Source organism: Castor canadensis, chromosome 13, assembly GCF_047511655.1.
Source record: "Castor canadensis chromosome 13, mCasCan1.hap1v2, whole genome shotgun sequence".
NCBI lineage: Eukaryota > Metazoa > Chordata > Mammalia > Rodentia > Castoridae > Castor > Castor canadensis.
Genome location: NC_133398.1, coordinates 52,644,355 through 52,657,413, shown reverse-complemented (window position 1 = coordinate 52,657,413; position 13,059 = coordinate 52,644,355). Strand labels below are relative to the sequence as shown.

General features: G+C 43.4%; 1 protein-coding gene and 1 pseudogene across 5 annotated transcripts in view; both read left to right on the top strand.

The window, feature by feature from the left end:
• Positions 1-3,751: 3,751 nt before the first annotated feature.
• The window catches only part of Acer2 (alkaline ceramidase 2), a 55,550-nt gene continuing 46,242 nt past the window's right edge, over positions 3,752-13,059 (top strand). For 3 of the 5 annotated variants that reach the window (XR_012440428.1, XR_012440427.1, XM_074051730.1), the window contains exons 1-3: positions 3,752-3,968; positions 11,909-12,023; positions 12,752-12,893. Coding sequence is in view for 3 of the 5 variants with exons in the window: in XM_074051730.1 (XP_073907831.1) it covers positions 3,861-3,968; positions 11,909-12,023; positions 12,752-12,893 (365 nt within the window). In the remaining 2 variants the exon portion in view is untranslated. The remainder of the gene's footprint in view (positions 3,969-11,908; positions 12,024-12,751; positions 12,894-13,059) is intronic. The other 2 variants (XM_020182415.2, XM_020182414.2) reach the window with 2 other exon arrangements.
• Positions 4,017-10,283, top strand: LOC141415423 (alpha-catulin pseudogene; annotated as a pseudogene).

Genomic DNA, 13,059 nt, shown 5'->3' with positions numbered 1-13,059 from the left:
ATTGTTTCTTTACAGAGTTGTCTAAAAAGTACAAAAGCATAGTGCTTCAGTCATTCCTTCAGACTTCACTCTCTTTCGAAGATCCCCGTGCATGTGTAAAATTAGTAAAACTTTCGTGCTCTTCTCTCATTAATCACCTCTTGTATTAATTGGGTTGCTAGATCCAGCCAAAAAAGCCACCATAAAAACTAAGGGCATAGAGCTCTTGTTACTGACAATAGGCGTTCCTGTGGAAGATAAAGAACCCCTATTGTTCCCTTAGCAAGACTTAGTTACTGTCAGTGAACTTCATTATTTCGCTGGTGCTAATACTCAATGTAACATTTCTGAAGTCCTGATGCATTACAATGGTGGTGTTTTAGGAACACAGTGGGCAGCCGGTGGGCCGTGATGTGGTATCACTGCCTGCACACACACATTCTGCAATTCTTGGTGGGGCAACTCGGCAATGTAATCTCCCGGTTTCTCCCAACAAATATGTAAGAACCATTCTGGAATAGAAGTAATGCTGCCTGTTGTCTGAAAACCTTCTATTACACCTTCAGGTAAGATCAAGTAAGTCCCAGCATCAAATGGTGTAGAGTAAGTGTCAGTAGTTTGCAAAAAAGAAATGGTAGTGTCATATTGTTAAGAAATACTGCTTTTCGAAGCATGTGGTAACTAAGGACTTGGAGGATAATTCTAGGAGTTGAAAAATGATTCAGAAAAATAGATTCTTCTGAATGTGAAGAAATCATCAGAATCCTTTTTTGTGTGTTTTTAAAAAAATTGTTTGTACATGTCTTCATATTGTTCAGGCCATCTCTCCCCTCGCCCCCCCACCGCGTGATTTTTTTTTCAATTTTTTAATATTTATTTTTCTTTTTGCATATGCACGAGAGTGATGTCTGATAACAAGCATTTGTTTACATCTAAAAGCACTCATCCAATAAATATTTTCAAATTCAAAATGATGGAAAAGCATTACAAATAGATCATTTGGGAATAGCTTTCTTTTAAACACTGGCTCTCAATCTTATGGACTGAGGTCTCCTTTTACATTTCTTTTTCTTTTTTTTTGTTTTTAGTACAGGAGTTTGAACTCAGGACCTGTAGGTGCTCTGCCACTTGAGCCACACCTCCAGCCCTTTTTTCCTGTAGTTAGTTTTCGAGGTAGGATCTCAAGTTTTTTGCCCTGGGTCAGCATCCTCCTGATCTCCACCTCCTGACTAGCTGGGATTATAAGTGTGAGTCACAGTGCCCTGCCCTTTTTCTTTCCTTTCCTTTCTTCCTTCCTTCCTTCCTTCAGCAGGGTCTTTCTATGAAATCCACCAGCCTCCATCTTCCTGAGTTCTGAGATTACAAGCATGAGCTTGTAGTTACACATCTATGTAACTATCTAAATTTTCTGCGGGAGGAATAAAGGAAAATGATGGTAGGGGTGAATTCAAGTATGGTTTATCTGATATATTGTAAGAACTTTTGTAAATGTATCCCCAGCATAGCAATAAAAAAAAGGAAAATCAAATTTAAAAAATATATTTCTACCATATTAGAAACTTAAAAGGAGATTTTTTTTTTTTTTGGTGGGACTGGGGTTTGAGCTCAGGGCTTTGTGCTTTGCAAAGCTCTACCCCTTGAGCCACACCTCCAGTCCATTTTTGCTTTGGCTATTTTTGGAGATGGGGTCTCTCAAACTATTTGCCCTGGCTGGCCTTAAGACTTGATCCTCTGGATCTCAGCCTCCCAAGCAGTTAGGGTTATAGGTGTGCTACGCTACCCCTTGAGCCACACCTCCAGTCCATTTTTGCTTTGGCTATTTTTGGAGATGGGGTCTCTCAAACTATTTGCCCTGGCTGGCCTTAAGACTTGATCCTCTGGATCTCAGCCTCCCAAGCAGTTAGGGTTATAGGTGTGAGCCACAGGTGCCCAGCCTAAACTGAGACTTTTAATACCAAACACACATTCCATTTGGTGTCATATCACACATCACAAGGTAGCCTCTGGAAAATTACAATGTACATGGGTAAGAGAATGAGTATGAAAAAGGCAAATAACAGTACAGGGTAAACAGGAAGAGTTTTGACCATGTGAATTCCCTGAAAGAGAGGACCATACTTTGAGAATCACTGGCATATAAAATAATGGTGTGCTTTGTACCATTACAACTGATGAATATATTTTTACCTAAACTACTGGAAGTTGTAGAATTTTGGCTACATGGAAAATTCTATTGTTGGACAGAGCAGTTGGTGTTCATTGTGAGACAATGAGAATTTGATGCACTTTTCTTTTGTGGTGTAGGAAATTACACCCTCCTACCTACCCCTCCCCTTTCCTGTTAGTTCACACTGGCTATTCCTGCAAGTCTGGGTAATTTGAAATCTAGAAGAAGGTACTAGTATCTTTTCCTCCTTGAGTTCCAGGAGGCAGTGGAACTGGCTGTCTAGGCAGAAGAAGGGATAGAATTTGGGACAAAGATGAAAGGAATGGTTTGGCCTCTGGGGGACAGAGCTGAATGTTCCTAGACATAGGAGGCAGAGCTTGCAATTTCTGCCAGTGATGGAGATCAGAAAAGACTTGAAAGTGGCTGTGTGGAAATTTGTGGAAGACAGATTCTTGGTGCAGAGGGCACTGGAGCTCCAGCCAGGGTTCCATGGGTTCAGTCATGCCCAGAGAGAAGGCAGACTCTCCGAGCTGTGGCCCATTAGGATACCATGCAGTCCTGAGCCAGGAAATAATGACAATTACTATGAATTGCTATGCAGGGCCTCTTCTGCCACGGTCCTTACCTGGAACTTCCCAAGAGAGGAGGCAAGGAGCTGCCACCAAAAAGAAAAAAAAAAAAGAGGTTGGCTTTTTCCATGGATCTTGGGAAGCAGTTGGCTTTCATTTAGAAACTATAGAATCCTCACAGAAGCAAAGGAGTTATGAGCAGATCCGAGGTTATCTTGCTTGAATTTGGCTGGAATGGGGTTGCTCAAAGAACACACTTGACAGCAATCCCTGCGGGGTACACTAAATAATTGACACATGGAATTTCTTCAAAATTTCATTATCTCTTGCACCTTGGGTGTCCTGAAGATGCCATACCTGTGCCACACTGCATCCTCTGTGGGTTGGGATGGCTGAAGTTTGGCCCTATGCCTAAACCCCTGTTCAAAGACTAAGATTAAAGCCTAACGCTGCAGCCTAGGGGAGGAAGGGCAGGCACGCACTCAGAACTGCAAAGTGCCCCCTCGGGGAGTGGGTGGCCCAGGCTGCGTGGGAGGGTCACCGAGCTGGTCTCTACAGCTTGGAAGGGCCTTATGCTCCAGGGACTGTAGCGAACCATGTCAAGCAAAACCCGTCCGGGCTTCAGGAAAACCGGGGACATTTCTTAGGCGTGAACACTTGGCGTCTCACGCACGGAGAAGTCAAATCGGTGCAAGCTCCCTTTGAGTCCAAACGGTCCTCCTGGGTTTCTCCTTAATTTAACTTTTCTCGGGAGGGCTCTGGCGTTCTTTACACAGTCTAAGTGGCGTCTGCGAGTCTGAGCCAGAGGCGAGCGTGGGCAGGACAGGCCATCAAAGCCTTTGCCACCACCAGCGAGGAGCAAAAGAGCAAGAGTCAGGAGACCCCGCTCTCCCGCAGCCTCGCTGACCCCTCCTCCCGGGTGGTGGGCGTGGCCGACTCGCTCCCGCGGGGCTTCCCCAGGGGGCGGGGCCAGGGGCGGGGCTTTGGAGCGCTCACGTCCAGCGGGCGGAGCGCCCGGCGGCGGGCGGGGGAGGTGCCACATCCGGCGGCTGCTCCGCACAGCATAAAGCCGAGGCCGCCGCGGCTGGCCTCCCGCAGCAGCGTCTCTCGGAGTGCAGAGGCTGTTCCAATGCCCCAGAGCGACCATGGGCGCCCCGCACTGGTGGGACCAGCTGCGGGCTGGCAGCTCGGAAGTGGACTGGTGCGAGGACAACTACACCATCGTGCCGGCCATCGCCGAGTTCTACAACACGGTGCGGGTCGCGGGAGCGGGGATGGCAGGTGGGCGGGTGGGAGGGAGCTGTCCCCGTGCGCCGCAGTCAGCGCCTGGGAGCTGGACCGGGGTCTCTGCGTGTATCTGGGGCATTCTCACTCCAGGGTCAGAGGCGACCCACGCCCCCTCCTGCGCGCTCCTTCCACTTCTCTACCTGTGCTCCTGTCCTGTCCCTAGTCCGACGGACACCTCTTGTCATTTCCTTCTGATGGCTCTATTGTCTTTTTTTGTTCTACCGTCCGGGAGCCAGGGGTCCTTGTCAACCCATTCTTCCAGCATGGGTCAGTTGGGGTCAGGATCTTCCCCTAGGATCTCTGTGGCGTGACGCACTTTGGGTCGCATTGTGCGGTTTTGCCCTGAATACCTGGTTTGCGAGCACTGGGAAAAGGGAAGCCCCCCCCCCCACCCCAGCGCAAGTCTCAGGGGCTGGGCTCACTCGCACCACGCCCCCGGAATATGGCAATCCCGGTCGAGTTATTTTTGTCCAGAATCAGGTTAATTGCTACAAGTTCTTTTTCTTCTTCTTTTTTCCCTTGCTTTTTTAGTATCCATTCTTGGGTCAGCCGCAAATTCAACTCCTTCAGTCCTGTGAGGTGGAAGGGAAGTTTGGGAGTGATAACTTTTTGACTTGCCGCGGTCCCTAGTTATGGGCAACCAAAAACTTCTCCTGCAGAATCTTTGTGGGAGGGGAGGGTTGTCCCCAAGAGAGGAAATACCTCTGCTTTTCCCTGTGCTCGTGCCTTAGAACTCTGATACTGGGTGTAAGACTGCATGGTCATTTCTCTGGCTTATCATTTCACTGCTCAAACACAGAAAACAGGAACTCCTGGTTTGAGTCATTGTGAATTTGAAGTTGTTATTTAGGATTTTTCCTCTTGGATTTGCGGAAAAGAATGTCCTTGGCAGGATTCAGGTGCTTATTGCCTGGAGGGATGCTGGGCCCTGTCTTTCCTATGATGAGAACTAGACTGTTGAAGAGGAAGCTGTCACACCCACATTCTGGGATGGCTGGGCCACAATTCAAAAATCTTCACTCTCCCTTTTCTGGGTGCTGAAATTCATGGCTGCTTTCCACACCTGCTGCTTCTTTTTTTAATGACCAGGTTAGTTACTCAACAAAACCAGACCCTCTGTCATCCAGAGGTACTAGGAAAGATTTAATTAGTGGACGTGGCCACACTTCCCCTACCCTACAGCTGGCTGTTATCAGGTGTAGACAGGTGCTCACAGAGGACCACTGGAGCAGGACCGGGCACTTTCAATGAGAAACACCAGTGACAACTGAGTGTCTCTATAACTGGAGTATATTGTGAAATACTGAAGATTTCACCATATTGGTGACATATTGGTGACAGGTTCTTACATAGTCAACATAGTAGTTACCTGTGGAGTCTGAGGCCTGCAGAGTGTTAGGCCTGTGATTTAGGTTCCAAAAGTTAACGTGTAGCTGTTTGGAGTCTGCATTGAGAAGCTCCAGCGTGCTGGTTGAGAGGGAGAGTTGATATTGTCTTTCCTTATTTTCTTGAGATGGGGGTCTTTTGAAATGTTGTCTAGGCTGAACTTGAACTGGAGGTTCCCCTGCCTCAGATTCCTGAGTAGCTGGGATTACCGGTGTACACCACCATGCCTGGGTGCTTGTCTGTGCCTTAAATCTAATCCTATTGGAGCTATTGTGTAGTGAGTGCTAAGATCATTTTTAGAAATGAACTGCCTTTGAAGAAAGGCAGTGCCTGTGGCTGATTAGACCAGCCAGTCCACCTGACAAGCCTTATTCTTTGGAATATTCATAAATCAAATTTTTTCTCTGGCAACGTGGAGAAGTAGTTTGTCATCTAACTGTTGTGTGTAGGTCCAAAGAATTGAGCAGAAACTATTTCCTCCTCCCAGTTCCCATAAATCTGCTTATCTGCTGATGTTTATTGTAGAACATCTCTGAGCTTCTCTCACTCTTATATTGAGGAAGCCAGTGAACTTGGTGATAAACATTGCTTTAAGTCCTCTAATAAGGCAGTAGGTCTAATTATCCATTTTGTAAGAAAGTGATCAGTACCAATTTTGAGAAAAAGTTGAAGGAATTAAGAAAGTTAAAGGAATTGATGCTAAATGAGAAGACTGGGAGAGGGATCTAGAAGTTTTTTTTTGTTCAGTGCTGAGGTTCAAATCCAGGGCTTTGCACTTGCTACCCTTGAGCCACACCTCCAGCGTAGAACCTTCTTAATGGGCCTCAGGGGTGGCACATCACTATGACAACTTCAATTACCACTGGCTACCATTAGTTGTTTGCTGTGTGGAAGCTCTGCTGGGTATTCTATCCTTACCCTAGGAAGGGGGTGCTATTTATGTATTCACTTGATAGGAGAAACATCAGAACACCAGGGCCTATTTAGTTTATGTAACTTACTGAGGTCAAAAAAATGACAGAGCTGGAGTTAGAACTTGGTCGTTTTGACTAATTTTGAAGAGGTAAGTGCCACTGTAAGTACACTTAAATCTAAGGATTCATTTATTTGGCATATTATATGTATTTAATGTTCAGTCATTCCTTAACTTAAAACTCCTATATTGGGACCATGTTATATAAAGAATAAAACCCATGATTTTTTTTTTTTTAATAGTTCTAAGGTTTGAACTTGGGGCCTATTCTTGAGACACTTTACCAGCCCTTTTGTGTGAAGGGTTTCTTCGAAATAGGGTCTCTTGAACTATTTGCCTGAGCTGGCTTTGAACCGTGATCCTGCTGATCTTTGTTATTATCGTTTAATGTAAAAGTAATAACCATGGTGAAAAAAAATTCAGAGTGTAGAAGTTATAAAATAACAAATACCCTCTGTTGTTTATCTTTCTGGACAGTAAGAAGCACATGTATTTACTTGCACATATAAAATATGTATGTATAATTGCAAACACACACCCAAAAATTGTTTTCAACTCAGTTGAGATCACACTACACTAACCCTTCCATACCTTGCTTTTTCCACTTAATATGTCGTGAAGCTGGTCCCATATTGGCTTATGTAGAACTGTCTTCCTCTTTGCAATGTCTGTGTACTCTTTTTAATGGATTGACCATATTTTATTTAAAGAACCAATTCCTTATTGATGACCATTTATGGTAGCTTCTGTTTCTGTTTATTATTTTCTTTCTTTTTATTTTTTGGTGGCACTGGGGTTTGAACTCAGGGCCTCACACTTGCTAGGCAAGTGTTCTTACTGCTTGAGCCACTCCACCAGCCCTCATTTTGTTTTTTGAAGAGCAATGCAGTAAGTATCTCAACCATGCCTCTGGATGTACTTTTATAAGTACTCATTCTAGCTAGGAAATTGCTGTGTTGAGGAGAAAATTCACTTTAAATGCTAATAGTCACTGAAAAATAATTTTCAGAGTACACTGATTTCACTCCCACTGACAGTGTCTGGCTCTTGCCTAAGATCTTGTCATCATCCTTTACTTCAACCAAACCCAATTTTCTCTTCCAAGAACATATCATTTCCTTTCACAGCCTTTTACTTGTACACTTTCTGTACTGTGTCTTCTGTGTACAGGTCATATTGGGTTGAGTTCCTTTTTATATTTTAAGCTTTAAAGTCTCAATCACACAAACCAAGTCAATTTGGAGAAAAGTGGAGTCTGCCTTTTAACCACTGGGCTTGACCTTTTGGGGGCTCAGGAGATGGAAAGAAAAATAACTAGTGTTTAACAAAAAAGTCATGAAACAAAATACATGTATAAAACCAGCTCATGATCTCTTACACGCCCCCCCCCCATCATCAATTTAAGGAAAGGAGAGCTCTCTCTATATGCCAAAATGTGTGCCCCGCTAGTCATGGGGTAGATCCGTCTGCCTGTTTGTCTGTCTAAGTATTTATGACTGTGTGCCTCTCATAGAGACCAGATCTGGAAATAGTCACTTGGGTGGTGTATACAAGCTGCTAGAAGTGTTATCATTCTGCATGGGGTTGGTATACTGTGGGGTTCGGGTGGGGTGTGGGGGTTTGCAAGAAGGCTTCTGAGCAGGGTGACTATATTTGTCCTGGGTTTTTACGTGAGACTTTCTTGATTTTAAAACTGAAAGTCCCATGCCCTAGGGCCCACCCTGAGTCCTGGACAAACTAGAACAGTCGGTCATCCCAGAGGTGGGAGAGAACAGTGGAAAGTAGAGCCAGGGATCAAGGCACAATGAAGATGTACAGACAGTCCACTGAGCCAAGGTAAAAATCCTTAGCTGTTAATGAGCCCCCTGCTCAGAAGTTTCCAGTTCATGGTTTTGTCAGTATTGGCCCTCCTTCTGGGAAAGTGCACATTCAGATGCAGCAGGATGATGTTTCAGTGTGTTCTTCGGACTATTTTGGAGCAAGTGTTGCATAGGAATTCATAGAATGAAGACCTTTTAGAGGAAACAATTAATGCATTTTGAAATTGTGGTTTCCTTTCAATTAAAAAAAAAAATCGGGGCCTGCAGTGGTGCGGTGAGCGGGCTGCAGGATGGGACATGGCTGACGGGCCTTGCCTTTGACTTGGTACTCTTCCTTGGGTGGAGCAGAAGCTGCTCCAGCTGGTTTCTCGGGAGAAACAATTGCAACACTTCTTGAGGTAACCAACTTGAAGTATCCAGAATCTGATGACCAGATCATGATTTGCACAGGCAAAGCAGGAGTTACAAAGGCTGTAAGATTACTTCTTTCTTCAGTGACAAAGGTGTTGTGTTGGCAAACCAAGTAGTCACGAAGCAGATAATAATGTCAAGAAATAAGGTACTTGGGGCTGGCAGAGTGGCTTAAGTGATGGAGTGCCTGCCTAGTAAGCATAAGGCCCTGAGTTCAAATCCTAGTTCTTCCAAAAAAAGAAAAGGAAGAAAGAAAGAAAGAAGGTTCTTGCAACTATGCAAAGACTAGAGAAAGTGAATAGCTTTCTAGAATCTGTCCAAATATTCAGTCAGTTGACAAATGAAGTGGTAGAGTTTGTACAGCTAGCTGGAGATAGAAAAAAAATGATTCAAAAGTGACAGCAGCTAGCGAAGTTCTTCAAAAAGATACAGTGATGATGCTTTTCACAGCTTCCAAGATGTTTCAGGCATCCTTGCTGTGAATCATCCCAGAAAAACAAGGAGCATTTGACTGAATGAAAGTGGCAGTGGATAAAGTCTTTGATTGTGATGGACTGTAAACCAAAGGGCAAGACTGACACTTCATCTATCAGTAGTTTTTACTGGAATTAAAGAATTCACCATGAATGTTGAAGCTTTTCAGGAGAATCCTTATTTTTCAGTCTAAAAAGAACCTCTTCATGACATTGGATGTCAACTGGGAGCATACAGAGAGCTTCAGTAATTCTGCCTACTGCAACTATGGACACCAGGAACGTATCTTGGAGCTGTCAACTCAGGCCAGAATAGAACAATAGCAGTTCATTTCTTGTGGATTCAGGTTCAAAGCAAGAAAACAAAAAAGCATCGCTGGAAAACTGGAACTCACTAGTTTGAGAATCAGTCACAGTCTCAATGAACTTAAGAAAGAACTAGATAAAACAGCAATGCAGCTGGCAGCAGATCTGTTGGTGATCACATGGTTTAAAAAGCATTAAAACTTACTGGAGTAGAAGGAAATTTAGAAGCTTTGGCTGAAATGCTTGTAAACTCTGAACAGAAAGAACAGCTTGCTGAGAACTGTTGATGGTTATGACATGTGTCTGGGATAGAACATCTAGAAATAACCAGTGTACATGCAAAGGAGACATTTCAGGTGACTGGCCAACAGATAATTTCTTTGGCTCAAACACTGACATCTCATATGTCTAGTAAAATTGTTAAAACCTAGAGGCATTTTGTGTACCTTGGGAATCTCACATTAGGGATATGCTAACACTGGTGAGAGAAACCAATCATGTGTTTGAAAGAAGAGGAAGAGAGATATAGCTGCCTTTCACTTTCAAAGACAATGAAAAATAATGCAAACCTGACACCGTGAAAGCCAGACAAGCCTGGTTCTGAGGAGCAAGTCACAACAGCAAAGCTCAGACATCGGCTGGGGCCTCTCACCTCTGATGCCAGCTCTGAAATTGGGAAGTAAGAGCATTGAGCACTCAGGATGGATGGAACATGTCCTGGATGACATGTGCTTACTTCAAGTGTACATGGTTTTTAAAAGATGTGTGTGTGTGTGTGTGAGAGAGAGAGAGCTGGGGTTTGAACTTAGGGCTTTACACTTGCTAGGCAGGCTCTCTACTCTTGAGCTACACCTCCAGCCCAAGTGTACAAGTTTTTTCGAAACATTTGGAATATGATGACTATCTTATGCTTCTCCTAGAGATAAACAAACTTATTCCTCTATGCTGCCAGCTCCAGGTAATAACTAAGACTTTTTTTTTTTCCTTTTTGGTGCTAGGATTGAACTCAGGGCTGGTAATTGCTAGGCAAGCACTTTACCCCCAGGACATCTTCGTAGAATAAAGTGTTTGTAAAGATTAATGGGCTGGTGGAGTGGCTCAAGTGGTAGAGTGCCTGCCTACAAGTGTGAGGCTCTGAGTTCAAACTCCAGTGCTGCCAAAAAAAAAACCAAAAAACAACCAAAATGATTAACAGGTATATCACCAAGACATGACCCACGATGGCTCTCTTGGTGAACTTCTTTCACTTTGCTGTGAACTGCAAAGTTCACAGTTACAAAGAAAGACACTGGGGTTTGGAGATTTAGCTCAGTGAGAGTGCCTTCCTGGCAAGTGCAAAAGTGCAAGACCCTGAGTTCAGTCCTCAGCACTGGTGGGGTGGTGGGGTGGGGGGGGTAGCAAATAAAGACAATGAAAGAGCTTGAAAAGCTTTTGGGCTGGATCACTGGAATACCATATGGCAAATCTGACTTTTTTTTTTGGCAATACTGGAATTTGAACTCAGGGCCTCATGCTTATTAGGCTGGCACTCTACCACCTGTGCCATGCCCTCACCCTAAAGCTGACACTTTAAAAAAACAAATGATCCTTTACATTTTGAGAAATTTAACAGTTTTACAAAGAAGACAGTACTGAAATCTTGATTCTGATCTTCACATTGTAAAACTTTCTGACAACTAATAAATGCCATGGTAGTTGCTGGAATTTCCTTGGTATGCCTTTCTCTTTTTGTCTTAAGAAACATTTCCTTTAATTCGAGATTGTCTTTTCACTTGTTATACACGTGAAATTTACACTGGACTTCAAGGCCTTGGTATGAACAAAAGAGTGTAAAATATCTCATTAATACTATCTTATTTATCTATTTTTTGAGTTGCCCAGGCTGGTCTTGAATTTACGAACTTCTGACATCCCTTGACATTTTAGACAGGTGCCACTTTGTGTGGCTAATGATATTTTAATAGTGAGTACATGTTCAATCAACAATTTGAATATATTGCATTAAATAAAATATTATTAAATGTTTTTAAGAAACTGAAGGCATAACGGAGAGGCTTAAGTCCATATAAAATGTAAGATAAAATGATCTCATTTTAAAGCTGTGAAGAACCTTACACATTTGATCTTCACTTAAGAATAGTTTTGATTGGAATGAACAAACTAACAGAGAAGGCTGTGTTTTGCAATTTTAAAGGTAGAAGAGCTTGCTGGGTGTTGATGACTCACGCCTGTAATCCTAGCTATTGAGGAGGCAGAGATCAGGAGGATCAAGTTTTGAAGCCAGCTCAGGCAAATAGTTCAAGAGACCCTATCTTTGAGAAAACCCAACACAAAAATACAGGGCTGATGGAGTGGCTTAAGGTGTAGGCCCTGAGTTCAAACCCCAGTAAAGCAAAACAAACAAAAAGTGCAAGAGCTTAAGCAAGATGCATGGTCCCATTCACCCCAATTTGCAGAGGCCACACTTGGAACAAGCTGCTCTATGTTTGCCCTTTTACTCCATACTCATCTTTTCATTTTGCACGTCTTCCCTGCAGATCAGCAACGTCTTGTTTTTCATTTTACCGCCCATCTGCATGTGCCTATTTCGTCAGTATGCGACATGCTTCAACAGTGGCATCTACTTAATATGGACCCTTTTAGTCGTAGTGGGTAAGTGGATTTGTGTGGGAACACAGCCTGAAAGAGAGGAAATGGGATTTTGCACGTTTCCTGTCCCCTTTGAACATGTTTTGTAAACCAAAGTCACTCTGACGTCTTAGTAATCGTTCCTCTGATGCCAGAAGAAGGACTCTTTTGAACTCAGGCTTGATAACAAGGCGGCCTATAACTATCACATAACTGCATTTGAGACTGTGTTTGGGGGACAGCCATTGGTGTTGTGCCAGTGCACTTTTTGAGACTGTGCAGAAAGTCATGTGAAACAATTGAACTCCGGTAAGACATGATTTCTAATGGACTTAAATAAAAAAAAAATATTTAGACATTTAGTCCCTCATTGTTCTGTGAAGTATTTGTGTAATTTCCATATCCTCTCCCAGGCAGTTTGGGAATTCTTAACAATGGGATAATGTTGACTTTTATTTATTGCCTGTTCTCATGAAGGCTCAATGGATGATGACAAAGAGTGCTTCACTGTGGAATCATGACAGCTCTGATAGGCTAATATTTGGGGCCCACTTGGAATCCTCTTTCTAGCCTTAAGGTCTGCGTGCTTGAGTGGTGTGAGTTTCTTTCTTCAGTGTCTTTTTTCAGAGAGATGGAATGATCTGGTGGTTCTGATAGCAGGTGGTGAAGGGCTTTCCTTAAGCAGTGAATTGAATTTGTGAGTCATTTCTTCTGTGGTGACCTTTATTTTTATTGGTTGTAATTGATTCTAGGAATCGGATCTGTCTACTTCCATGCAACCCTTAGTTTCCTGGGTCAGATGCTTGATGAACTTGCAATCCTTTGGGTTCTGATGTGTGCACTGGCTATGTGGTTTCCTAGAAGATATCTACCAAAGATCTTTCGGAATGACAGGTAAGCTTTTGCTAAACACTTTGGCACCTACTGCTAGGTGTGGTACCCCAGAGAACATGTACATCAAGAAAAACAGCACATGACTCAGCTCAGTGATGAACTTACTGTATACCTGTTTAATGTCCACCAATTTTTATGATCTGACAATATGATTAAACTGACAGAT